General features: G+C 39.9%; 2 protein-coding genes across 2 annotated transcripts; one reads left to right on the top strand and one right to left on the bottom strand.

Moving 5' to 3' along the window:
* The first annotated feature begins 1,907 nt into the window (after window positions 1–1,907).
* Window positions 1,908–17,514, top strand: etfdh (electron transfer flavoprotein dehydrogenase). The gene is made up of 13 exons (XM_040119936.1): window positions 1,908–2,151; window positions 2,887–3,045; window positions 3,945–4,174; window positions 4,569–4,650; window positions 5,293–5,411; window positions 6,120–6,197; window positions 7,212–7,358; window positions 8,370–8,510; window positions 9,980–10,123; window positions 12,379–12,547; window positions 13,621–13,803; window positions 14,347–14,568; window positions 16,779–17,514. The coding sequence occupies exons 1-13, from the start codon at window positions 2,121–2,123 to the stop codon at window positions 16,940–16,942; spliced, it is 1,869 nt and encodes a 622-aa protein (XP_039975870.1). The 5' UTR covers window positions 1,908–2,120; the 3' UTR covers window positions 16,943–17,514.
* ppid (peptidylprolyl isomerase D) lies at window positions 17,398–24,999 on the bottom strand. The gene is made up of 10 exons (XM_040119937.1): window positions 24,798–24,999; window positions 23,916–24,056; window positions 23,240–23,346; window positions 22,735–22,923; window positions 22,252–22,374; window positions 21,567–21,673; window positions 20,279–20,420; window positions 19,579–19,665; window positions 19,409–19,451; window positions 17,398–18,022 (listed from the first exon to the last, which is right to left on the bottom strand). Exons 1-10 carry the CDS (start codon window positions 24,880–24,882, stop codon window positions 17,934–17,936), a joined length of 1,113 nt encoding a protein of 370 aa, XP_039975871.1. The 5' UTR covers window positions 24,883–24,999; the 3' UTR covers window positions 17,398–17,933.
* Window positions 25,000–25,911: the final 912 nt, after the last annotated feature.

The following is a 25,911-nucleotide window of genomic DNA, read 5'->3' as shown; positions in this document are numbered from 1 at the left end:
GGGCAGTTCCACTGAAGAACTTTGGTGGGTGAATCAACCCCTGTTTTTCACCGTTCCCTTTGCAAGAGTTAATAGACACATCCGAATACATTTCAAGCTGTACATTGCTACTTTAATCTCATATTGCCAGAAATACTGTACATGCAACGCTCTTGCAGCAAAGACCTTTTCTGTTTTTACTTCATGTTAACTTTCTAGGTTTTAGGATTATCCAGTCTGCTGGGGAGGGATAAGATGCAACCTTTTTTATTCTGTATTTTGTCTTTAGTCCATTTTGTGTTGCCTTTGCCATCATAAATGATTTTTAGGGAAATACTGAATGTAATGTATGAAATAGGTCCAACTTGTTCAACAAAGAATGTTTTTAATTTTGATAGGTATAACTTGGTATAAGGTATAAGTGGGTTGCAGCTACATGGCGGAAATTTTAAATTGTCTTTTATAAATCCTGTCTAGAAAACCCACCCCCCCCAGCTGGTCTGGGGGTCTGATCATGGACTCAACCTCGACTCACCAAAAACTACACCACACTGCACATTTTTTTACAGTGTGATCTGTACAGTGAAGACATTTGTATGATGATCATAAACTCTTCTGTGCATACTTTGTTCAGTGAAGGACTGGTTCCTGTGGAAATTGTTTTAGACACTGTAAATGTATAAATGTATAGCAAACATGCTATAACACAGAGGAGCATAAATTAGCTGTTATAACAATGATTTGTGAGTACATTGTGTGTGGCAGTTTGTGTTTACATTAAAATCCCTACATACATGCTGAAAAGATGGGAAAGCTAGCAGTTTTTTTTTGATAATTTCTGCAGGCTTACATTTGTTATTGATGGGAAACGTTGTTTCAAAAACGTGTTAACGGTTCATTTGTTTATCGACCTGTGCCCTACAATAAAATTACTTATGAAGTAAGTTTTTGTATTTCTGACTTTCTTGGGTGAAATCAGCTTGTTGACTTATTTATGACTTGCAAAGTAGAAGCATAAAGTTGCATGAAATTTAAATATTCAACCTCATAATTTTACTGAAGTACTTAGATGTACTTAGTTACACTTAACCACTGATAAACAAAGAGGTAGGTTATATCATTTCTCTCTTTAAAATTCCCCAGTTTTTAAATAGTTTGTGTCAGTTAAAACACTTGGGGAAATTATTAGGCCGCTAGAAAATTAAAAGAATTTCTCTTTGTGTTTGCTCTGACTTCTGTGGCACTATGCCTAAAATTACAGGAGAAAAAGGTTTATAAAAATAGCCTAACTATTCACGCCAGAAAGTGTAGGCCATAGCGGTGAAGTCACAATCCCATATCCTCATGGATAGATGGTTTTTGGAAATTAACAGTTATATTTCCACTTGAAAAGATCACATACTCTCTCAGAAAGAGATATAAAGTAACATATTTCTAAAGATGTGCCTATGTGTCCATATTTCAACTACATGGACACGTAGCCAGTGTTGGTTGCTGATTTGATTTAAATATATATATATATAATTACTACTGATTAGCTCTAAGTCGTCTATAGGTAACTCAAGATGACTATCTGCATTCTCTCTACAGTTTTATTTATTTATCTTTTATCTTTTATATACTGACTCCCTTTAGGTATGTTTCTTTTTCTGTGTACATGTTTGGTTAAATTTAATTTTTGAAAATAAAATATTCAGGAGAAAAAAAAAAAAAAAAAAGTTAATTTGGATAGCTCAACTTTCAGTCCCATCTGTGGACAACACAATTTCCCCAGTCTCCCCTTACAAGCGGCGGACAGCGGCGCGGGATGACTCCTGTCGTACAATGCCCGTCTCCTAAACGTTTCTATCCGGGATTTACCACAGATGCGCTGCAGCGTGAAGTGTGGAGATCTACGCTGGCGCAGACGGATGTGCGCCGCCGCCGCCGCAGCCGCCGCCGCAGCAGCGCAGCTTCTACGACGCTCTCGTGTGTCCGCGTTACGAGACGTGTTTTGTAAGGGCTCAACATTTGTTTGCAGAGCGGGCGGGTTACACAAGACCTGCGCTGGCGACGAGGTCGGGACACATCACACTTCACTTCGGCTCGTCGGAAAACGAAAAGCCGCTGTCCGCTAGTGAGCGTACGCTAGCCGACACACAATGTTTCCAGCCAGCAGATACTCAAGTCAAGGTACGTCAGCTAATAGCAAGTTAGCTAAAGTATTGCGAGTTTTTCTGTGCTGGGCTCAGCTGCCAACTTCACTTTACCAGCATCGCTGTCGGTGTTTTGCATTTTACAAAGGGTTAAGTGCTGAATTATATTTCCCCGCGTTTCAATATGTTTACTCGTCTGGCTAGTCCAAACATGCTAATTTGTGTTAGCATCCTGCTAAAATGTAGGTGAAAGTTGAACCAATATATAGGTCACTTACACATCCCTTGTCCTTGGTTATATACGATCCATTTGCGCCTTTTCAGAAATGTACTGATGTTGTTACTGACTTGTCGTGGTTTTTGAAAGTATTTCCGATCTAAGAAGGATGTTTATACGCCGGCTGGACTTTGAATATGGCTTAGCAGTAGTCACACACACATAACTCTGCTTGCTAGCATGGTGCTGCGGCTGCAGCTAAACAGCTGCTTGGCATTTTGGCTAATTTAGCTACTAAAATAGCTTTGTGTTTGTCTCTGCCATGTCTTTGTTGAGGTGTCATATTTTCACAAGTCCCTTTTTTTTTTATATATGATGTCACGTGTCTAGACCGGCAGGGTTTTATTTGTTGTCATCTTATTGGATTACATGATTATTTTATCGTTCAAGGACCAGGACGGGCTCCGCCACTGAGCACACTATTAAAAAGTATACAGCCCACATTCCCCGTCAGTTCGGACTGGTCCTGACTGGGAGCTGTTCTCCCTCTTGCAGCCCACAGGTGCATCAGGGCGTTGAAGGCGGTACAGACGGAGCATGCGGCCCCTCAGCTGTACACAACACTACACAGAAGAACGTGCTCCTCGGTGTCGGCACCCCGCATCACGACACACTACACCATCCACCCTCGGGATAAAGATCCCAGATGGGAAGGTAGGACCCCGCACTGTTTGGAATCACATGTCATTATGAAGACCCACTCTCGGGCTGGTTTTCTCGTCATTTAGGTGACCGAGGCCAGACATGTACTGGCACCCTTGAGGGGACTGATGTTTTTCTATCAGTCCAGTCTCATCCGGGTTCCTGATATGCATGTACAGGAGTATTAATTTTATTTTTGGTTACTGTTTCCTACATAATAAAGTATACAGGGCAACTTATAATATGCCTGCGATCAAATTAGTAAATCTGTTTAGACGTGTTTGATACTGACAACTGATAGTATCAAGAAAGTATAACCTGCATCATAACTTTCTTTTGACGACTTCCTACAATATTTTGTATTGTGGTCTATAGTATAATTGTATAATATCCATAAAAATAGAATAGTCAGTTTGCATTTGGTGTGGTGGGAAAGATAGACAGGAATGATCCAAGCTCCTAAACCCAAGAGAATGTGCAAGAGTCTTTTTGTCCTGTGAAATCTGATCCAGCTTATAGCATTATTCGACATTTAAGGTTGTTAGTTCTTCCTTTGCTATTTAGTAAATAGTTCTAATGCGTATTCTCAGTAGACCTGTGAGGAAATTGTGTGTTCCACATAATGAGTCGTCAGTTGGAATAGATCAGAAAAGTGTTTTCTTTGCCTGTTGAGTTCAACTTTGAAATTAGGTTTGAGAGGATAGAGTATTCATAGTTAGTCATTAATTTTCGGTGGCTCTCCTGCCAAATCCTGTTAGTTTTGGTTTAACACTTTGCCAACTTTGCCACGTAGACCTGCAGTTATCCTCCTGAAATATTGCAAATTGAGTCTAAATGCAGTGCCTCTCTCTTTCATGGGTGATGGTATTTCTCCTTTAGTATTTGTTTCTTATCTTTTGGTTCTCTCCCAGGGATCGAAATGGAGAGGTTTGCTGATGAGGCAGATGTGGTGATAGTAGGCGGGGGCCCCGCCGGTCTTTCAGCAGCCATTCGTCTGAAGCAGCTAGCTAACGAACATGAGAAGGAGCTGCGAGTGTGCCTTGTGGAGAAGGCCTCTCAGATTGGGGCGCACACTCTGTCGGGAGCCTGTCTGGAGCCCACTGCACTCCACGAGCTCTTTCCTGATTGGATGGACCGAGGGGTGAGTGACTTCTTTGGGGGTTCGGTGCATAGACTTGTGTCTACAAAGATGTCCTTCCTTTAGAGCATAAGGAATGGTTACATCAGGTGATCCATGTTGTTGTTGAATGTTGTGCAACACATTGTATTTTGCGACTGTACAGTACGTCAGCAATGCTATATATACCATAGTTACACATACTGTACATACTGGTATATAGTACAGTTTATTCATCATTATTTGCAAACTCCTACCCTGGATATATGAATGGATATGCATGTATATGTGTAAATATTAGCAAATATAGCTTTAAATAATAAAACAATGCTATTTAAATTGTAAAATTATTTATGAATACACACAAATCCTTATGAAGTCAAACTCTCAACAATTGCATATTGTGTTCTTACCTCAGGCACCTCTGAACACTCCAGTGACTGAAGACATATTCAGCATTTTAACAGAGAAACACAGAATCCCTGTCCCCATGTTGCCAGGTAAAAGCCTCTGATATTCTCTTTGAATAAAAATGGTATAAGGCTGTCTCACTTTTTAAGGCCGCACTATCGTTCTGACAAGGTGTAAACAGGTTCTGCCCCACAGAGAGGTTGTTTTAATTGATAACTTCATGGTTTCAGTCAGAGATCACAGTTGCATTTGTAATCATTAGTGTGTGTTATTTACTACTGGGAGTAAAGAGGCTCCAAACAGGTGAGAATGTAGGGGATTTTAAAAATTAACAGACGGGATGTGCCTGCATTTCAGTGCAAATTATGTGGTGAGTAGACTGAAGAGATATTTTTTTTTAACTGAACTGATATGAGAGAAAGATGCCTCAGTCTTTGAAATCAAAATCCACGTGTAATCGTAAGGGTTGTCACGCCACCAAAATTTCAAACAGCGTAGATTGTTTGAAGTTAAAAGCAATTTGGAACATATCTGTAATTTACATGGTGAAAAATCACAGAATGATCCTTTTTGGGGGTTTTTTTGTTTTTTTTTCTTGTTTTTAAATAAAAGAGAACTGCTAATGCAGAAACACAACTCTCAAACTCTAGGTCAGCTTGTTACAACTTCATATAACACTGTGACCTCAGCAGGGCTGAGTTCATGTGTATGATTTTTCTTGCCGTCTGTAGGTCTGCCCATGAGGAACCATGGTAACTACATTGTGAGGCTGGGGAACTTTGTACGCTGGCTGGGGGAGCAGGCTGAGGAGCTTGGAGTGGAGCTGTACCCTGGTTACGCCGCAGCTGAGGTGAGACCTCTTTTAAATTTCTTTGATGTACTGCATATTTTTTCCGCTTTTGTTTCGCCTCCTTCCTTCATCTCTAAAAAAATATACCGTTTGTTGTTAGGTTGGCTATGGTTTTGTAGATCAGTTGTCAATGAAACACAGTATCTCAGTCACCACCGTTCTGATTTTTAACAAAGCCAGGCAAGATTTTTTTTTTTTTTTTTTAACTTGTACTGTTTGGTCTGATTTAGGTGCTATAATGAAAATGAGTGCTTACACCACTGGTCTGAGTTTATCAAAGAATGATGGGAAGTTGCTTTAAACCTTCATTAATGTCTTCCTTTTTCTGTAATTGCAGTGCAGTCAGCAACTTCCCAAACAAACAGTACAGCCCACTTTTTTTCTATAAACGTCACTGCATTACATTCCATTTTCAACCTGAGCTAAACAAAAAGACCATAATTATTATCAGTGTACAAATATATTTTTCATTTTTACAGCCTAAATAATGTATTGGATCTACTGTTACTGGCCGATCATAGGTTTACCTTTATGAGTGGACATGTTGATTGTTTAGCTAAAGAAGTTATAGTACCGCAGTCAGAATTAGTGCCCCTGATTGTTCTTGTTCAGTCATTTTAAATTAACACGTTTATCATGTTAACATGTTTATCATGTTAACCCGCTCATCTTCAGATGTTATCCTTAATCTGTATTACTTTTGTCAAGGTTTTGTTTCATGAAGACGGAAGTGTAAAAGGAATTGCCACCAATGATGTAGGCATCGCCAAGGATGGCTCGCCGAAGGTACTGTACAGTTAAAAAAGTTAATTTAATACTAGTGTCCCACTGTTGTCTCTGAGCTCCTGAGCCTACGTCATAGCTTCATGGGATTTAGAAATGCAGGCCATTCTTTACAAGACTTTGGAAACTATTCAGATCCCTTCATTGTTTGCACACTTTATTGTAGTGTGAATGTAATTTTCTCTATGAATAAAATCCCCATTTTTGCCCATCATAGTACACCCAATAACCCATAATAAGAAAGTGAAAACATGTTTTTAGAAATATCATTTTAAAATGAAGTCTACGACACAATAATGTGTGCAAAAAGTGAAGAGGTCTGAATACTTTACAAAGCGACCGTACACATGAATAGCTTGAATACATCAGGCCTTGTCCTGAGGCCTTGTCAAAAACAGAAATATCTAATTCAAATATTTATTTGTCCCTCAAAAATGCACAGTGTTTTGAAAAAATGTATTGTTTAATCAATTCACGAAATAGTATAGTAAACGGTAATATGCAATAAACAATTAATAGTGTGTTGGGGCAATGTCATGTGGGCACCACTGGTTACAGCATTTTCAGTGCATCATTGCCTTCTTTATGTGTCCTCGAGACACAAGACAGCCAGTATCATACACACCGCTTCCAACTCCATTCGGTGTTCACATTCTAGTTCTTGGAAATCGGTCCCTGGCACCTCCGTTCAATGACACCATGCAAGTCGTGAAAGATGGCAAACTGTGATATGTCGGATACCGATGTGTAGTCGGTCATATCTCTCGGTCAAGCCACGGCAAGAATTTACGACTCTATTATCGCCTAATTTGACACGGTTACCATCTTATCAGACAAAAGTATCGTGTAGTCTGAACCCGGCATAAGAGGGTGGGATCTGATGTTTTTGTACAGCTATTTTTTTTCCCTTTCTGTCTTGTTTATATACCAGATTTTGTTGTCCAATATATAAAAAGCAACTATTTATGAAATTACTTCTGAAACATAATTATGAATCCTGTTTCTCTCTTGCTTCAGGATGTTTTTGAGAGGGGAATGGAGCTCCATGCTAAAGTCACACTGTTTGGAGAGGGCTGTCACGGCCACTTGGCCAAGCAGCTTTACAAGCAATTCAACCTGCGCGAGAACTGTGAACCCCAGACCTACGCCATCGGCCTGAAGGAGGTAAATAACATGTACCGCCCACATCAAGCTAGTTTCAGAAAGAAACTCTGTTGGGTGCTTACATTTCGTTTCCCCTTAAACTGGTTTATCTGATCATTCCTAATGAGAAATGTCCGTCCTGAGGAGTCTGATAAAAAGCGGTTGCTGTAATTTTGTTTGTGCACTGGAGATTCAGAATTGTGTACAGCATCTGCTGTAAAGAGGCAATTTAACTTCAGTCACAGTATGAAACAGGATTTATGGCTAACGGGCAGAAAGCTGCCACCAATATCTACAATAGTAAGGTCTATAGAGTATTCATAGTAGCCCTTTAGTAACGTTACAGTAATTTTACTTTTACTCTAAAGTAATCTATGTTGCCCTGCTGTCTACGTAGGGCGAGGTCGAGCTCTCCCTCTGCAGGCACACCCCTCTGTGCGTGTCATTCAGTTGACCGCACGGCAGCTGGCACAGACGCGAATGAGCTTCTAACTTTCTCTCTGAGTGATCATTTTACCAGTAAATCTGGCCGAAATCACAGCACAGCCGTTGTCTTTAGCGTATGTGTTTGGTGATTTTGTCAGATGACGTTGCAGTCATAAAATCGGGATTTTTAGCAGTGCAGAGCAGCAGCTTGGAAAGTGACTGCTGGTTAACATGTGGTCCGTAATGGGAAGCATTTCAGTCACTATTTCATATTTGTTACATCGTCTGACAAAAGAAACTGAAAAACATGTAAATGAGATCAGCTTTATTGGTAATTTGGCTGTATTAAATTAGATGTATGTGAGCACAGAGACTAGGAAAGAAGCAAACTGTAAAGGGCGGTCCAGCCATATACTAGGTTTTGACCTCGTCTTGTTTTGGTGTCGAGGAAAAAAAATTCCCATCCTTGATGGAAACACGAACTCAGTCTTTTCATAGCAAAGCCAAACATAGTCAATCCGGATCTTGAAGAGGTATAAACGAGTGTAATTAAAGAAATCTTCTGCCTGTTAATAACTTTTGTCCCCCCTTTGTTTCTTTTTTAAGCTTTGGATGATTGATGAGAAGAAGTGGAGGCCAGGCAGAGTGGAGCATTCTGTGGGTTGGCCTCTGAACAGGAACACATATGGAGGATCCTTCCTGTATCACCTGAATGAAGGAGAACCACTAGTGGCATTGGGCTTTGTGGTGAGTGGCTTTGTATTCGTTCTTGACAATGGTACATGCAGATGTGAGAGCTGGATGTCATGCATGCAGTAAATAATCCAAGGATAATTCTTAAGCTTCTGAATAAACAGTGAAGCCGTGGGCAGTTTTACAGTCTTACATTACTGTATATCATTTATCCAGCGGAGGAAAAATAAATAAAAAGTTGAATTTATGCTTTGCATTTAACGGTGAAGTGGAAGTGAAACATAATCATATTTATATTATATGATTGCAAAATGTGTGTGTGTGTTATCTGTTACAGAGTTACTTATTAAAAGTATGAATTTTAGATTTTTATTTTTTTTTTTAAGGCATTTAGGTAAATTCAGAAGCACTGATAACAGTCATTACAGCTTTAAATCTTCTCACTTGTACATCTGCCACTCTGCGCATGTGGACTGCTGATTTTTGCAGAGAATCTCGACCTCTGCCAGATTTGATGGGCCAACATTGGTCAAATACATTTTCCACTGATCATTAATTGAGTTCAGTTCAGCACTTTTAGCACTGATTTTTAAGTCAGTGCTTTGACTTGAGGCTAAGCCAGCTTTGTCCTGATTGCGTGCCTTGGATTGTTGTGCTATAAAGAGATTCCCAGTTTTTAGGGCACATGCACTTTATCGAACGTTTTTAGTATTCTCTCCATCCTGACAAATTTCCCCATTCCACTAAGAAACATCCCCATATCATTATATTATTTGACCATACCAAACAGTTTAGTATTAACCAGGTGATGAGCAATATGCAGTTTTCACCAGACATAAATCATAAACTGTATATAAAGTCTATCAATTAGACCAGTCAATTCAGACTCATTAAATGGCACCTTACAGAGACACCACAATAAATCCCTGGCAGGTTTCTCCCCCCTGACCAAGGCCTTACTTGTCCAGTCAGTGACTCTGGCCAAACATAAAGCACAGAAGAGTCTTGATGGTTCCACACTTCATAGATTTTTTTTTTTTTTTTACATGTGTCCTTAGACCTATAACTTGGGACAAGTTGACCTCAGAGCACAACAGAAACCTGGTTTGGTTTTATTTTTTCTTACTCTGACATTCACTTTGAACATTGAAACCTATAAAAAGACAGTTTTATTTTCCTGTGGGCAACCTTCAAACAAGTTTTAGAGACATCACAGATGATTAAAGTTTGATTTGTAGTGTCATAACCAAGAGTCTGAATAAATATTTGAATTAGATATTTCTGTTTTTGAACAGGCTGCACATTCTAAGCGTGCATAGATAGAGCAATCGTTGATCAATTTCAATTTAACACTGCAACACAAGAAGATGTGAAAAAATAAATGTATTTGAATTCTGTCCATAGCCACGGTGAATGTCAAAAAATGTCAGAAATGCCTTTCCACGTATTTGTCTACTTGTTCTGTTTATACTTGTTGTTTTGAAACGACTCACATTAAACCAGCAAATCTCCTCCCACTCCAGATAGGTCTAGACTACACCAACCCTTACCTCAGCCCCTTCAGAGAATTCCAGCGTTGGAAGCACCATCCCTTTGTAGCTCCCACTCTGGAGGGAGGCCACAGGATTGCATATGGAGCCAGGGCCCTGAACGAGGGAGGATTACAGGTATTATCAATTGGCTGGAGGATGACGGTATGGCGTAAAATGTGTTTATCAAATTTGTCTGTTGTTAACTTGCTGTTTTACAACATAAAACCATGAGCAGTGAAACAGCCCTTGCTTTGTCATAGAAAACACACAGCGCCATAACACTGAAGTAATCTAAATGTCACAAGATTGAGTGTGAGTGCAGCTGTGTCACTGGGGAAATAACAAAGATGTAATCACTGAATTTTCTTTGTTTGTGTAATACAGAGAGGACTCCATTTAACTAGCCAGTTTTCCTGAAGGCTTGCTTAAATTGATTCCTCCTTTTATTTTAAAGTAAAGCCATCAGCAGCATTCTAAATTTAGAGTCTAATTTACTTAGCAAACAAATCAATGCTGTTACATTGGACTGAGAACAGAAACAGCCTACTATTTACATCAGTTTATGTAAATATTTTCACTACTACTGATACATTACTGTGTTTGGTCTTAATATTGCACGCATAAAATACGTTTGCGAGGCTGTAACGTGGTTTGTTTGATTTTCCTAATCTGTGTTTGTTTCTGGTGCTTCCTCAGCTATCTGTTTATTTTGATTTTAAAAATTCTCCCACGAGGATAGATAACATGTTCTACTCTGTCAGATATGCTGTGTCATTCCTATTGGGCATAAATTATAGATTAGAATATGATGGAAAATATGATCAAATTAAAACATTATCTCCACCAATGACAAAGTTGACAAACGGGCAATAAAAATCATTTCAAGCCCAGAATAGGTGTTACCTGGTGCTAATGAAGTGCCATTATCTTAAAGTGTCATTATTAGAATTAAGAAAAAGGAAATGTTTCATTTTGAAAATGAAATTAAACTAAAACAAAACTGCAATAAGATGTTATGATATACGAAATATCTCTCTTAATTATAACAAATGTATATACTTATGTAAAAGAAGTTACTCAACCCACTGCCACTGTTACCTGGACTTGGATAAGCGGCAGAAAATTGATGTGTGCATATAGATAAAGGCTCACTTAGTTCTCCTTACACGTGACACGTGTACATTTAATACAACAAAATACCAACTGGTTGCTGATACACAGTAACCACATTTTTTTTATTTAAAGGCATATATAATAGGCCTTACGTTTTCACGTGGTAATTGTTTTATAGTTGATAATATCCAGAATTAATGGACTTGCATAAATGGACATACTAATGGCATACACTGACCGAGCTCTTTATTAGGAAGACCTGTGCACTTGCCTTATTCATGCAGTAATCCAGTCAGTCAATAACGTGGCATCAGTACACAATGCATAAAGTCATGCAGATACAGGTCAGGAGCTTCAGTTAATGGTCACATCAAACACTGGAATGGGGAAAAACTGTATCGTGTGAGTTTGTGTGATTATGGGTGCCAGATGGGCTGGTTTGAGTGTTTTTGAAAAACTGCTGATCTCCTGGGATTTTAACTCAAAACAATCTCTAGAGTTTAATCAGAATGGTGTGTAAAGCAAAAAACATCCAGTGAGCAGCAGTCTGTGGACGGAAACGTCTTTTTGAGGCGAGAGGTCAGAGGAGAATGGCCGGACTGGTTGGAGCTGACAGAAAGGCTACGGTAACTCAGATAACCACTTTTTACAACTGTAGTGAGCAGAAAAGCAACTCAGAATGCACAACACATTGATCATTGAGGCGGACGGGCTACAACAACAGAAGAATATGTCTTGTTCGGCTTCAATCAGCCAAGAACAGAAATCTGAGGCTGCAGTGGCCACAGGCTCAACAAAACTGGACAGCTGAAGACCGGAAAAATGTAGCCTGGCCTGATGAATCTGGACCTCCGTTTCGATTTCATGAACATGACAGTGAGTTCAGTGTTCTTCGGTTGCCTCCCTAGTCACCAAAACTGAATCCAATAAAACACCTTTGGGACGGGAGATTGGCAGCGTGAATGTGCAGCTGACGAATCTCCAGAAATTATGTGACGCAGTCATGTCAGCAGGAATCACAATCTCAAAGGAATGTTTCCAACATCTTGTGGTATCCATGCCACGAAGAACTGAGGCTTTTTCGCGAGCAAAAGGGGGGCCCTGCATAGTATTAGCGTGGTGTTCCTGATAAAGCGCTCGATGATTGTATTAGCCCAGGATACAGCAAAATGAACAGCCACCACATTCCTGAAATCCAGTTAGGAGGTTTAAGGTCTCAGAAAGTAGAACACAAGAAAGTTGACAGTGGGCTTGAACTCTCTCCTCTTCCTCTCCAGTCCGTCCCAAAGCTGACCTTCCCTGGAGGGTTGTTGATTGGCTGCAGCCCCGGTTTCATGAACGTCCCAAAGATCAAAGGCACCCACACAGCGATGAAGAGCGGCATGCTGGCCGCAGAGGCCATTTTCCCCAAACTCACAGCAGAGAGCCTGGATTCAGAGACAGCAGGTACAGAGCCTTTTAAAGATCACGATAGTAGCATCAGTAGCCGTTTTACATTTCGTTTTATTTACTCCATTACTCTGTTAAATTCCAAAACCTCACTAAAGGAGATAACGCAAAGCGGGGGGGGGGGGGATTAACTTTAAAGTTACATAATCATAAACAGTGCTACAAAGCTGTCAGGTAGCATTATTATACAGCCATGAAAGGTCAGTCAGTAAACTCTTTTAAAATTATTTTTTAAAGTAACATCAGAAAACTTCAGAGGTCCAGTGGGGACAAATACTTTGTACTAAACCTCTAGTTGCATCAATCAGAAAGCTGCAGTGTCAGTAAAAATGTCAGTGGGAACGGTTTCCAGAATCATGACAAACTTTCAGAAAAGACAGACTGCTTTGAGAAAAAACAATCACAGGTTGGACCCAACGCAAAGGGAGTATTGGGTATTGACAAATACTTGGAGTGGCAAACAGAATATGATCCGTCTTTCTGTGATTGTTGTGACTTGATTACTTGGTGTTAACATAAATTTGGTAATTCTCTATAGCATAATGGCAAAATAACAATGGACTATTTCAATACAAATTGTCTGTAGTATGGAAAAGAAAAACATACAGACATTGCTTTCTTAAAGGGTTAGCTCACCCAAATTTCTTTGATACTCCAAGTGGTATTATGCAGATACCTTCGTTTTTATGTGCCAGGGTTTGAAGACATCCATCTCTGAAACTTGTGCCACCACTCCAATTTGATTGAGGTTAATACAGTTTCATTTGTGCTGCTCAAAACACTGGAAAAATTACATTTGAAAATGTGACAGCAGAGTGTTTTAACCGAAACGGTGTCCTAGCTGATAAGCAAAGTCTACAGAACTGACTGTGACATGTTTTCAAAGGAATTATTTCTCCCAGTGGAAAAGTTTAACTATTCGAATTCCTGGAAATGTGTTGAAATCCAGTCATTGTTTTATAAATGTTTACCTAGCGAGGTCAAGATTACTGAAGGCATTGTGCCGCAAATGTGCAGAATGGTAAACATGACAACAGCAGAGCAGAAATTCATTTCAATCCCCCCCCCAGGGCTCCATGTACCTGAGTACGCTGAGACCTTGAAGAACTCGTGGGTGTGGAAAGAGCTGTATGCAGTGAGAAACATCAGGCCATCGTTCCACAATTACTTTGGCCTGTACGGTGGCATGGTCTATACTGGGCTTTTTTACTGGATCTTCAGAGGAAAGGAGCCATGGACACTTAAACACTGTGGTGAGTATAATGGAGCAGAATCCTTTTACAGCTTGGAGGTAACATGAACATTTTTATGTATTTTTAAAGAGCTGAAGGAAACGAAAGACAAAAAGATCAATATTAGACACAAAGAATGAACGGTTTACAACAAAGCTCATTTCTAACAGGCAGGCAGGAGAAATGAGGCAATTTGGAAAAAAAGAGAGAAAATGGAAGTTTTTTTAAATAGTGAAAGGTGGGATTTTCTACATTGATAAAACCTAATTGCAAAGAACCTGATTTCACCCTCTTACGTTGCTGATTTTAACAAAAACAGCTATGCAGCTCTGAACATAGTATAAAAAGAATATAGCATTGCGTGTAGTTTCCATGACCCTAGCTAAATGTGGAGAGCATTTTACATGTAAAGGGGAACAGTATAGATTTTCACTGTGTTTAGCTGTGCTGCCGGAGATCGACAATAACGGCAAAATGCCAGCGGGTTCTCTTAAGGTGAGGTGTCATCTCATCTCAGCATCGAAAATCGCCATTTCATAACCGGCTGTACTCGATCTGCCTCAGGCCTTGATGCAAACCAGCTGAAACCGGCTAAAGATTGCACACCGATTGAGTATCCCAAGCCCGATGGCAAGATAAGCTTTGACCTGCTCTCCTCTGTGGCCCTGAGTGGCACCAATCATGAGGGGGACCAGCCCCCGCATCTGACCCTCAAGGACGACAGCGTACCAGTCGCCAGGAACTTGGCCATATACGATGGGCCCGAGCAGCGCTTCTGTCCCGCAGGTAACGGCATCATGGCTTTTGAAAAGCATCACACATACAATGTGTGAGTGTAGATAAGTTGTTCTGTTTTTCTGTTTTGTTGCATAGGGTCTCAAACCAATATCTAAGTTACAAGTGAATCAGGGCTTGTAAGCATAGGTCTAATTTTGTTTGAGCTGACTGTCAATGTACAGAAAATGAATCTGCCACAATTTTGAAAGTGAACTAGTCTTTAGAGTCATTTTTCCAAGTAAAAATGACTTAAATTTCATCTCAAGTGTAAAGATTTCTTGCATTTGTTTCCTATGATAGTGAACTGTCTATCTTAGATATTTGGACTGTTTCAGACAAAACCAAGCCATTTGAAAATGTCAACTTTGATTAATAGGAATTTTTTAGGCATTTTTCGCTATTTTCTACTATCCTATAGACCAATCAATTAATCAAGAAAATTATCTTGTCAGATTAATCGATGATGGAAATAAAAATAAAAAAAGCCCAAATCTTATCTAATCTCCCGGAGCTCATGGTAAAATTGTCATATTGCTTCCTTTGTCCAACCAACAGTCCAAAACCAAACAGTATTCAATATACTATGATGTAGAACAGAGTTAAGCAGAAAACCCCCACAACAGTGGGGCAGGCCCAATGATCGAAATGTGGCTGACTGACTGACTGACTGAGTGAGTGAGTGATGAAGTTAAATCACTGCTCAGCTGAATGCCACGTGACTTAGTGCTGAAGTTACACCATTGGTCGGCCGGCCAAGTGTTGGAGTTTCCCCATTGGCCATTGCTTTTTCAAAATGAATTGGCACAAACAGTTTCTATTGCGTCAGTGGGGGTGGGGGCGTTTACGGGCAGTGTTGCCAACTTTTCAGACTCCTTTAGCGACTTTTCTTCACAAAAGCAACTAGCGACAAATCTAGCGACTTTTTGCACAAACCTTAGCTACGATCCATAGAAGAGTCGCCAATATCGCCCTTCTAGCGTGAGGCCGGGGTTTTCCCTCAGCAGGCTCACCTCTATATGCATCTCATTCAATTGACGTAAATGAGCTTGGTATTTCTCTCTGAATGATCAATTTAAAAGTAAATCTGGCCGAAATCCCAGCACAGCCGTTGTCTTTAACGTGTACGGTGATTTTTGTCATTGTCGTCGTCGCAGTTATAAAATCAGGGCTTTAGCAGTGCAGAGCAGCAGCTTGGAAGTGACTGCTGGTTGACATGTGGTCTTAGTGGGCCACGTTTCAGTCGCTATTTCAGACTTGTTCCGTTGTCTGACAACTGAAACTGAAAAACATGTAAATGAGAACAGCTTTATTTTGAATTCGGCTGAATTAAAATGCTGTATGTGTGAGCACAGAGAGTAGGAAAGAAGCAAAAAAATAATTAGTGGTCCAGGTATATACTAGGTTTTACCAAGTCTTTTTATCAATAGAATAAGAGAGAGTGTGTTCATTAACACAGGCAGACTTTGCAGTCTCAGGTTATTGGCTCTCATTTCCAGTGCAGCAGTTGTGATTGCAAAGCTAAACTCCTGCTACTGTCTCGGACACTGGAACTCTTTGAATTCTCTGGAAACTTTGAAACTTACTGATGTGTGAAGTGGCTATATCTTTGTGGCCCACAGAGGCGAGCCATGACAAAGAGTGGCGGAGACTGGATAAAGCAGGACAGCAATTGAAACTGTAGAATTGTAAAAACTCTTCAGTTCTTATAGATACCAAGATATCTCTATACCTGCAAAATGCATCAGGTTTTCAGGGTCCAACAGTAAACTTCAGCTTCCTCCCATAGCCCCTGTCATTTGCAATTTCAGACTAAATATCATCCACATTCACATTGGCTACCTTCGTTTCTGCTCGCCAACTGTGATCGGTCAACATGTCTGTTCAAATAGGACAGTTTCAAACAGTGGGATTTTCCAAAGCCTTCCACCATCAACTGCACCATCTCTCGTGCAGACCTCCGGCCACTGTAGTGGGTGGCAGCAGTCAAGTCTACATTTCATCTTTAAAACATAAAGCAATGAGGTGCTCATTTAAACCATGAAAAAACTTTTTAAAAAAAACTAACCTGTTGACATTAATCTGCTACTGAAAAAATGTTTTCCATCCCCATTGGTAAACTCTGTAGTTCTCCTTACTTTTTTTTTTTTTCCCCCCACATCACCAGTCTCCTTGTGCCGCGGTCTAACTAGTTTACTTTCTCTGTCCAACAACCGTCCCAGGTGTGTACGAGTACGTTCCCGTGGAAACGGGAGATGGGATGAGATTGCAGATTAACGCTCAGAACTGTGTCCACTGTAAGACCTGTGATATCAAGGACCCGAGCCAAAACATCAACTGGGTGGTGCCTGAAGGTGGCGGCGGACCAGCCTACAATGGAATGTGAACCTCAGGGGGTCTTTTAAGCTTTTGTCTTCAAAGATGACTGTATAGTACAACGACATATTCAGGGTTACCTGACTGGCCAGCTGATGGCAAATGTGCCTAAGTACGGAACTTAAAATAACTATGTAGCTGTTTTTGGGGGCATAAAAAGTAATGATATTGGAAAGAGAACTGCAATTTGTCATAGAGATTAATTCTTAAATTATACAGTGGGGTATTACATTTAAAGATGAGGCAGAGGGGTTATGAAACCCATTCAGAAGTCAGGACCATAATAAAACTGAAGTCAAAATCGGCAGTTTTTGCATTATTGCCGTAATATTCACAATGTGGGCATTTGAAACAGTTTAAAAGTAATGTGGCTCTTATTTTTGTATTTTTTTTTTTTTTAAAGAACTTGACCAACTATAATTAATATATTTCCTTCAAAATCTGTAACGGAACAAGCAAACAGGCTGTTCTTAAATTAAGGTTTATTTTAGCATTACTGCAGGTACAATTTGACAGCTTTTGACAGTATTGTAGATAATATTAGGTGTATCACCGTAATGAATAAAGAACACTTGAATGCTGTCCTTTTTGATTTATTCACCTCTGTAAAAAACATAAATAAAAACAAATCGATGAACTGTATGCGATACAACACAAATAACTTTGCTTTGCTGCTTGAAAGCCCCAGAACAAAGATCAGTGCCAAGTGTTAACCCAGTTTTTCAGAGCAGTGGAGTCAGACATGCATCAGACTAACGTTCAAACTATTCATTACAGTGAACACACTTGCCGGAATGAAGACGAGTCAAAATGTACAACAGTTATTCCCTCATAAGAATACAGACAGTGAGAATGGTGCTGGCTGGAAAACACGAAAGAACCGGTCCAGTGAAAATACTGTACATTTTCAACTGCTTTCAGACTCCTTTGTAAGGGCAGCTTCCCCCGTAGAGATGACTTCAAATATTGATAACGATTCATTGCATCCCTTCTTGAAATTTTCATGCAAACATTTTGGCATAGATTTTCTTCTCTTTCTCTTTCTCCTCCTGGATTTTAAGCTGCACTCTCTTCATCTCGTTGCTGATAGCTGTCAAAAAGAAATCGGTTTCACATAGTTTGTCAAACAAGAAACTCAAAGTGAATCAATGAAACTAATTATTTCTAATTTGTACAGAATTTTTCAACTTGAATGCTGAGGTTTCAAACACTGTTTTCGGTCCCCATGTGTCCACTTGAGCACATTTTGTCTGTCTTCCTGCACACTGTCAATTTCATTTTACGGCCAGCCTGCTCCTGAAGGCACGAGGAGAGCATGAAGCGTACTGATAGCTGTTATCTCCTTACCAGCAGCCTATAACCTGCAGCTTACACTGTCAGAAAACAGAAGAGCTCCAGATTTGCAGAAAACAAATCTGTAGGGGGGGAGGAGGGGTGTATTACTTCTAAACTGTTTCTCTAAACGACCAGTGCAGGTGTAGTAAAAGCTTGCAATCAGACAAAACCGTATGATATAACTAGAAGTGGCAAGCAAACGACAGCTAATAAATACTAGGTGCGTCAGCTGATTGTTCAATGATGTCACAGGACTAACAACACGTATCAAGTGACGCTCTGGTCATATAAATAACTTTGGCTCCTTAGCTTTTCAACTGCTGTAAATCTGTGTGTGACCTTTTTAAGGTCTTTTTATTTACTTTGATGTTCAAATGCTTACTTGACAGTGAGAGTTTGTCATTTTTTTATGCTTAAATACTTGAATACACCAGGCACTATGGAGCATATAACTGAATAACTTTATAACTGAGTCACTCTCAACAACGTAGCTAGATAAGAGTGTCTGTTCATTTAAAGACCTGAAACACAAATTTAATCTAATATGCTTTTCTGTCATTTACAGCAGATTTCACCCACTGCTATCTGTAGGAGTTTTAGCATTAAAGCCGTGTTGTCCTTATAAAAAGGTGCCCTGTGGAGTTTTTGACCTCTAGCAGCATAATGGGCCAGTTTTTCTATGACCGGGTCTTACTTGTTCTAGACCTGGCATTAAAATATCTACCTTTAACACTTAACACTACCAATTACTGACAGACAATATTCATGAGAATTTGATTTTTTTTTAATGGTTAATTTAAAACCATGCTCTCTGTTAAGGTCGAATTGCCCCCCCATGTAAACTATGAGTACACTTGGCTCTCTGTAATAAAACCCTAGTAACCAAGCAAAGCAGCATTGATGTCCTGCAATTGTCCTTTCATTAATAACTTAACTTTTACTAAGTTTCCCCCATAAAGTTCAATTAGGAGGAAGAACTAACACTATGATTTTTGGGGGGGCAGTCCTGGACTCATATGCCTGTGAATATGCATGAAATGTTAAACTAAATGTGCTAATGTGGGAGAAGGAGAAAGCTGTATCCTTCTGTCATGATAACAAATCACAGTAAGGCAGAAAATGTTGAAGATAAATTCCCCACCTTTGTCTTCTGGAGCTATTTCCTGAGCTTTCTTCAGATCAGTCTGTCAAGTGAGAAGCACAGAAAACAATTTCAATGCGCCCGGATTCTGTTAAGGCTTGAAATTAATAAATAGGTAGGACTTCCAGCTGTCAACTGCTAAACTACAGAGGTGCTGTTATGGACATTACCATGGCTTTGCTGTATTCCTTTAACCCCTGCCAGGCCTGGGCCCTCCGGAAAAGTGCCTTAGTGTTCGCTTGGTTCAGCTCCAGAGCCTGTAAAACACAACAGAAATAAACATCAGAAATGAATTTCCCTCCTCTTCGCATGTTCATTTATTTAAGTCTGCAATATAATTTTGGAAGTATGTTCTTCTAAGTGCCAATTATATCCCCCTCTATCACTGACTAGGGAGGATGGGTTCAACCAAGAATTTATTTAAGTGCGCCACGTCCATGTTAAAGATAGTGAATATAAGAACAAGATAGACTGTAAACTGCCAGTGAGTCAGAAATGCACTTATTTGCTTTAATCTCCACTGGCTTCCTGGCAACCTCACACTGAAAACAAGGATCCAGGAGGTCATTGCTCTATTAGCTTTAAAGCTGCTGGTTGGAGGATTTTGTTACCTTTGGACAGAGCTAGACTATGCTAGCTGTCCCCCTTTTTTCCAGTCTTTATGTGAAGCCAAGCTAACTGGCTGCCGACAGTAGCTTCATATTTACCAACACTGAGAGGTACTGATCTTCCCTTCTAGTAGTGGGAAGGAGCAAATTCTTAGCATGGGGATCCCGAGTGGCAGTTGAGCTGTAAACCTGTGTGTGTGTGTGTGTGTGTGTGTGTGTGTGTGTGTGTGTGTTGTTAATGTTATGTTCTGGCCTATGTTACCTCATTGCAGCTGTCCAGAGCATCCTGCCACAGCTGCATCTTCAAATTGCAGGCTGCTGTGTTGAGGAAGCAGCTCAGGGCCGTGGGTTCCAGCTTCTGCTGCACCTCCTCCTCCAGCTGATCTCCACTCACCTCCAAGTACCTGCAGAGGTAGAAAAGAAAAGAAAAGAAAAGAAAAAAAAATTTGGCTCCTTTCTAGTGACAGCAACGATTAATATCACTGGAAAAATGTTGCTGTGCACTATTAAATCTGAACTGAACAACAGGTGAAACTGCAGTGGGAGGATGAAAGGATGCTGTTGTGCCTGAAGTCGTAAGATAGCGCAACTCCATCGATCTGCTGCTGCGTCAGTGTTTTAAAAGGTGGTTTGCTTTATGAACTTAATTTTAGATGGGTGACCATTTGTAAATAAGTCTTCTTCCGGACAGGCACACGTCATTTATTGAACTAGCAGTGGAAACGAGTGCGGGTTCCCCAGTTCTGTTTTAAAAGATGATGCTCGTGATATTCTACATTTTTTATAGTCAACAAATCCCATGAAAAGACCAAAGAAAACAACGCATTGATCCCGCTAACAAGTATTGCCTTATTCCTCTGTGCCATAGACCTCCATTGTTGTGTAAAACTATTAAAATTAGAAAAATGAACCACACTGTTTCACTGGGTGACATTCAATGAATATGGGAACTGTAATTTATTTTTAGTCACACCACCCTGATGCCTGAAATACTCATTAGCGCATATTAATCCGCTGCAGGAAATATTCCCAAACAAATGCATTTACTACTGTTTGAGTAACATTTGCTAAAATTTTTTATCTGTTTTAGAAAATGATTTAGACTATTATTTAAAATAAAACTATTTAAGTGTGACACATTCCTATCTTCAATAGGAACGAATTGGTTTGGAGCTGAGAGCAACAGACAGGCTGAGGAAGATGGTTTTGGTCTTTTCATTTGGCTTCTAATAATAAGAAAAATACAGAATTAAGAAACCTTTGTCATTTAAATGTGTTCATGTTTTGGAGCAGGGCTTTAAAGCGGTACATTTCCATGAACTGCATTACTGAAGTATACCTGCCTGAATATGAGGCTCATAAGTAGCAGTCCTTACCACATAAGCCACAAACTTAATTTCAGATATTGGGTGTAGTATTTATAAAATGTCTAGATGATTTGAGATTATTTATTTCATTTGGATGGTTCTAAGGAAAGCGCACCTCTCAAATTTGTACTTGTAAAAAGTGATTGTGACTGAAAGCAAGCAGACAGTGAGACTATACATTACCTGAGGGCTTTGCTATATTTGCTGACAGCAGCTTTCCAGTTTTGATCCTTAAAAAGTTTGTTTCCAATATTCTTCACATCCTCAGCAACAGACAGAACCTTTTCAACCTGAAAGTAAAAATGCAACTGGACACTTAAATTCCATTCCCTTTACTTTGAAAAAATGGTTGCTGGCATGAAAGATAAAAAAATAAAAAAATAATTCAGTCCTTTTTGCAGTTTCGGCCATCATGTCCATTGGTTATGACAACACTGTGTTCAGAGTACAGGCTGAGGTCTGAGAACATGGAGACATCGCTGGGCAAGAAACTCAATCGTTTAGACAGTCAGACGGGTTGTAATCACAACATTTAGCCAGACCATCTAAACCACTCTATTTAAAAGGTAAAATCGAGAATGATCACACCCGAAATGTCAGTAGTGATCCATCAGCCCTCATTTTGAGGACAAGCCCTTGAGTTTGTTTATCAACTGTTTTCCTCCAATGCTTGCTACATTAAACACGTCCTGGATCTTGAAATTGAAATTTATATCGATTCTCTCATCTGACTTTGGATAAGTTGACAAACGTTCACTTTTTCCCAAAAGCCAGAGTGCCCCTTTAATTGAGCCCCGCGGAGCAGCCTGATGCTATCTGCAAAAGTTCGCCCATGTCCTTGAAGATTGAAGACCTCACTGATGCTTACATCTTTAAAGTCGATGTCTGAGTCCTCGGGGAAGTCTGGGTGGGTGTCCCCTGATCCATCGTTTGGTGCAACACCCCAGCTGTCCCCGTCCTTATGCTCACCACAGTCCGCTATGATACATGGCTGCAAAAAGGTAGATATGAGCAGACATTTTGGACAGAAAAAAAGTCATTTATAGCACAGAAAAATCTATGTTCCATTTAACTGGTCTCTAAAACATCATCCTGATTCACCCCACACCCAGTTACCCAGTACTGCAGACTTTGAATGAACTGTGCAAAGATGTTTTGATCTTTACATGAGAAAGAAAGAAAATAAAAAGGGCAATAAAACATCTGAAAGCTACACCATAGTCACCATAGTGGTAAAACAAGTACCATTAAAGGCTATATTGACACTTTTGGAAGGCTAGGTGCCAGCTTATTGAAACTGTAAAGGTAATATTTTGGAATTAAACAACACATTCAAACTGGAAATATTTACCTTCACAGGGGCATCATCATTAGTGTCAATCGACTCCAGCATTTTTATGACCCCCATCCCTTTCATCACTTGTCCAAAGACCACGTGCTTCCCATCTAAGTGGGGCGTGGGGACAGTGGTGATGAAGAATTGCGAGCCGTTGGTGTTGGGCCCTGCGTTGGCCATGCTTAGCAGACCCACTCTGTCATGCTACACGGGGAAGAAAATAAATCGTTACCGGATAGAAAAGACAGCACTGATAGTACACATGTATAAGAAGTATAATAAACGCTTGTTGATGAAAAGACTGATCTTTTCAATGTAAGCCAAAAAGAAGAGGACTGGGGGCTTTTTGGGGGGGGGGGGCTTTTTTAGACAATAACAAAAATCCCAGTATACTCTTAAGCATCATAAATAACTAAGAGATCCTAAAGGATAACATGATAGATGAAGAAACCCCGGAAGCTCCTCAAAATGTCCTGTAGTGGAGTCATACAATGGGGATTCTGGTGATAGGTAGTTTTACCTTGTAGTGGAAGTTTTCATCCTCAAACTTCTCCCCATAGATGCTCTCTCCACCGGTGCCATTATGGTTGGAGAAGTCACCTCCTTGGATCATGAACTTCTTGATGACTGCCAAAAATAAATTTACAACCAAATTACTTTTCCAGATCAAACAGACCGAGTGTCAGTCGTGATTTAGGCTCCCTAAACACTTATGTTAAAGAACCAAAAGCTCAACTGGCCTATTTAGATCAGCTTACTTAAGTGTATCTTTATATTGTGTATTTTAATGGTTGACATGTCTACAAGCCAAATTTCCATTACTGAAATCTAATATATTGTTAGGAAATACTCGCATATATTTATGTTCAGGTGCAGCTCAATGCTTTTTCTATCCTTTGGGGTCCCAACTTGACCTAAAATGAAAAGGGGCAGATCACCTAAACATTTTTTCACTCGCCCCTTGTAAAATTTAGCCATGCATATAGTTTTGTCACAGATCTGGGAGCTGACGCCTTTCATAAATGATTATTAAAAAGGACTTCAGGATCCCAAAAGCTACTGATTCTCCAAATGGCATCAATGCAACAGACGTCCTTCTGCACACACGTGTGTGTGTGTGTGTGTGTGTACTAAAACTTCAAGATGTCTTTCCAAACTGAAGTGTCACATTATATGCAGACGAGAGGGCCACTTACTTCTGTGGAACGGGCATCCCTTGAAGTGCAGCGGCTTCCCGGTCGATTTGCCAGTGCCTTTCTCTCCGGTGCAGAGCGCCCGGAAGTTTTCAGCAGTCTTGGGGGTGATGTCAGCAAACAGCTCAAAAACTATACGGCCAGCTGCGGACAGAAAACGGTTCAGTGTAACGTTACTGTACAAGTTCAGTCAGAGAATCTGACTAACTAAACCACCTACAGCAGAGTCTACCTGAGAATAGTCTGGACCAAGTTACCACATGCCTTCAAGTAGAACAAATTATTATTGTTATTACTACTACATTATTGTTATAATCACTAAATTAAAGATAAAGTGGAGAAGGATATTGAGGTGTTCAAGAAGCATTATGAATAACCAAACAAAGCCAAACTTAATTTAGAGAATAGGCCTTACCAAGCTACAGTAAAATATCATAACGCCTTTTTATGATGGTTTAATGTATTGGCTACAGGAGGTTAAATGATCAATAATTAACCCTAAGTAACTTACACATACGAGTAACAGTTACTAACTAGGTTACAGTGGTGTAGCAAAGTTGAGGTTGAACATAGCTACATGTGCCGGTCTTACAAGACAACACAACCACACGTGGTTCAAGCATTCACAGGACAAGAGTCCAGCGATAAATGAACATTTATCTAAGTCCAAGCGAGTCACAATTAACACTAGTAAGGTCTTACCAATACAGATATCTACATTTCACAAATTGGCTTATTTCCAACTTGTAACTTTTCTGGCAGCGATAAATTAATCCGTTTTCTAGGAGTCACTAGGACGGTGCTAGGCTAACAAGGCTAACAAGGCTAACGGTTAAACTGACCGCAAAGAGCTGCGAGCTGACAATTAATCTAAAACGCCCTGACCTGTTTCTCCGTCGATGTCTACATCGAAGAAGACGCGGGGGTTCTCGGGGTTTGAAGGCTTGTCAGACGGTGTTGGGTGAGACATTTTAAGAACAAGGCGATTTAAGACACTTGTTTCAGTTAGCCTAGCTAAACACGGGCCGGTGCGCTGGTGCGGGTCAAACGACGAAGAAGCAACTCGATGACTTCCGGTCACAAATCTTCAGAATAAAACCCAACCGATTAGAATGCAGCTACGGATAAGGGAGGAATACACAATAAATAGGCATATATTAGGGTTTCAAATAAAAAAAAACAACAACCAAGAAACATGCAGTACAGCTGTTCGCTATTTCTCTCTTTTACACCTTTTCTAGAGCGTAATTATAAACATGAGACAGTGCACTTAAGCGAAACTTCCGGTCAAGATTTTCAAACTAAAACTTACATTGATGAACGTCATTAAAGGATGATTAGTTGAAATAGGGGGGGGGGGGTTCTTTTCACAGCACACATTTACCAGTGTAAGTAAAGGAGTGAACAGCGTGGATAAAATCCTCTAGCCTCTCAATTTTATATCACAATACAGTATAGCCCAGTACGGTACACTGTGATATAGTAAACGGTCTGGGAAATCAATTGAGGAACGGTTTTGTGGATTAAATAACCAGAAAGGAAACAGTTTTTTTTTTTTTTTTTTGGCTAAACCAGTAAATTAGGTACTTTGTCACATTGCTTATCATATAAAAATCCAATATTTATCAGAATAGCATTCGTGCTTGGTTTGCAACATTGTTATTCCAGAGATATTAAAGGGATAAATACATCAGTATGAACAGTATCAAAATGCTGGTGTGTAAGTCTACACACAAACACATATTTATAAATATATATATATATATGTGTGTGTCTTGTGTGTGTGTATATATATGTATGTATTTATATGTACATACACTGTATGTTCTGTCTCAACAACATTCAGCCATCACATTCCTTCAGGTCCTCGTTGAGGGCAGCTGATCCCATGGAACGGATGTCTGTGTGGCTCATTTACGAAAACTGGTGCTCTCTGTTGTGGCAAACAATCTGCACGGTTATCTACACCAGACGTAAGTGGATATGATTCCCTTGGCCG

This window comes from Xiphias gladius, chromosome 23, assembly GCF_016859285.1.
Source record: "Xiphias gladius isolate SHS-SW01 ecotype Sanya breed wild chromosome 23, ASM1685928v1, whole genome shotgun sequence".
In the NCBI taxonomy this organism is placed as follows: Eukaryota; Metazoa; Chordata; class Actinopteri; order Istiophoriformes; family Xiphiidae; genus Xiphias; species Xiphias gladius.
Note: the sequence above shows the minus strand (reverse complement) of the source record. Positions and strands in the feature narration are given on the sequence as shown.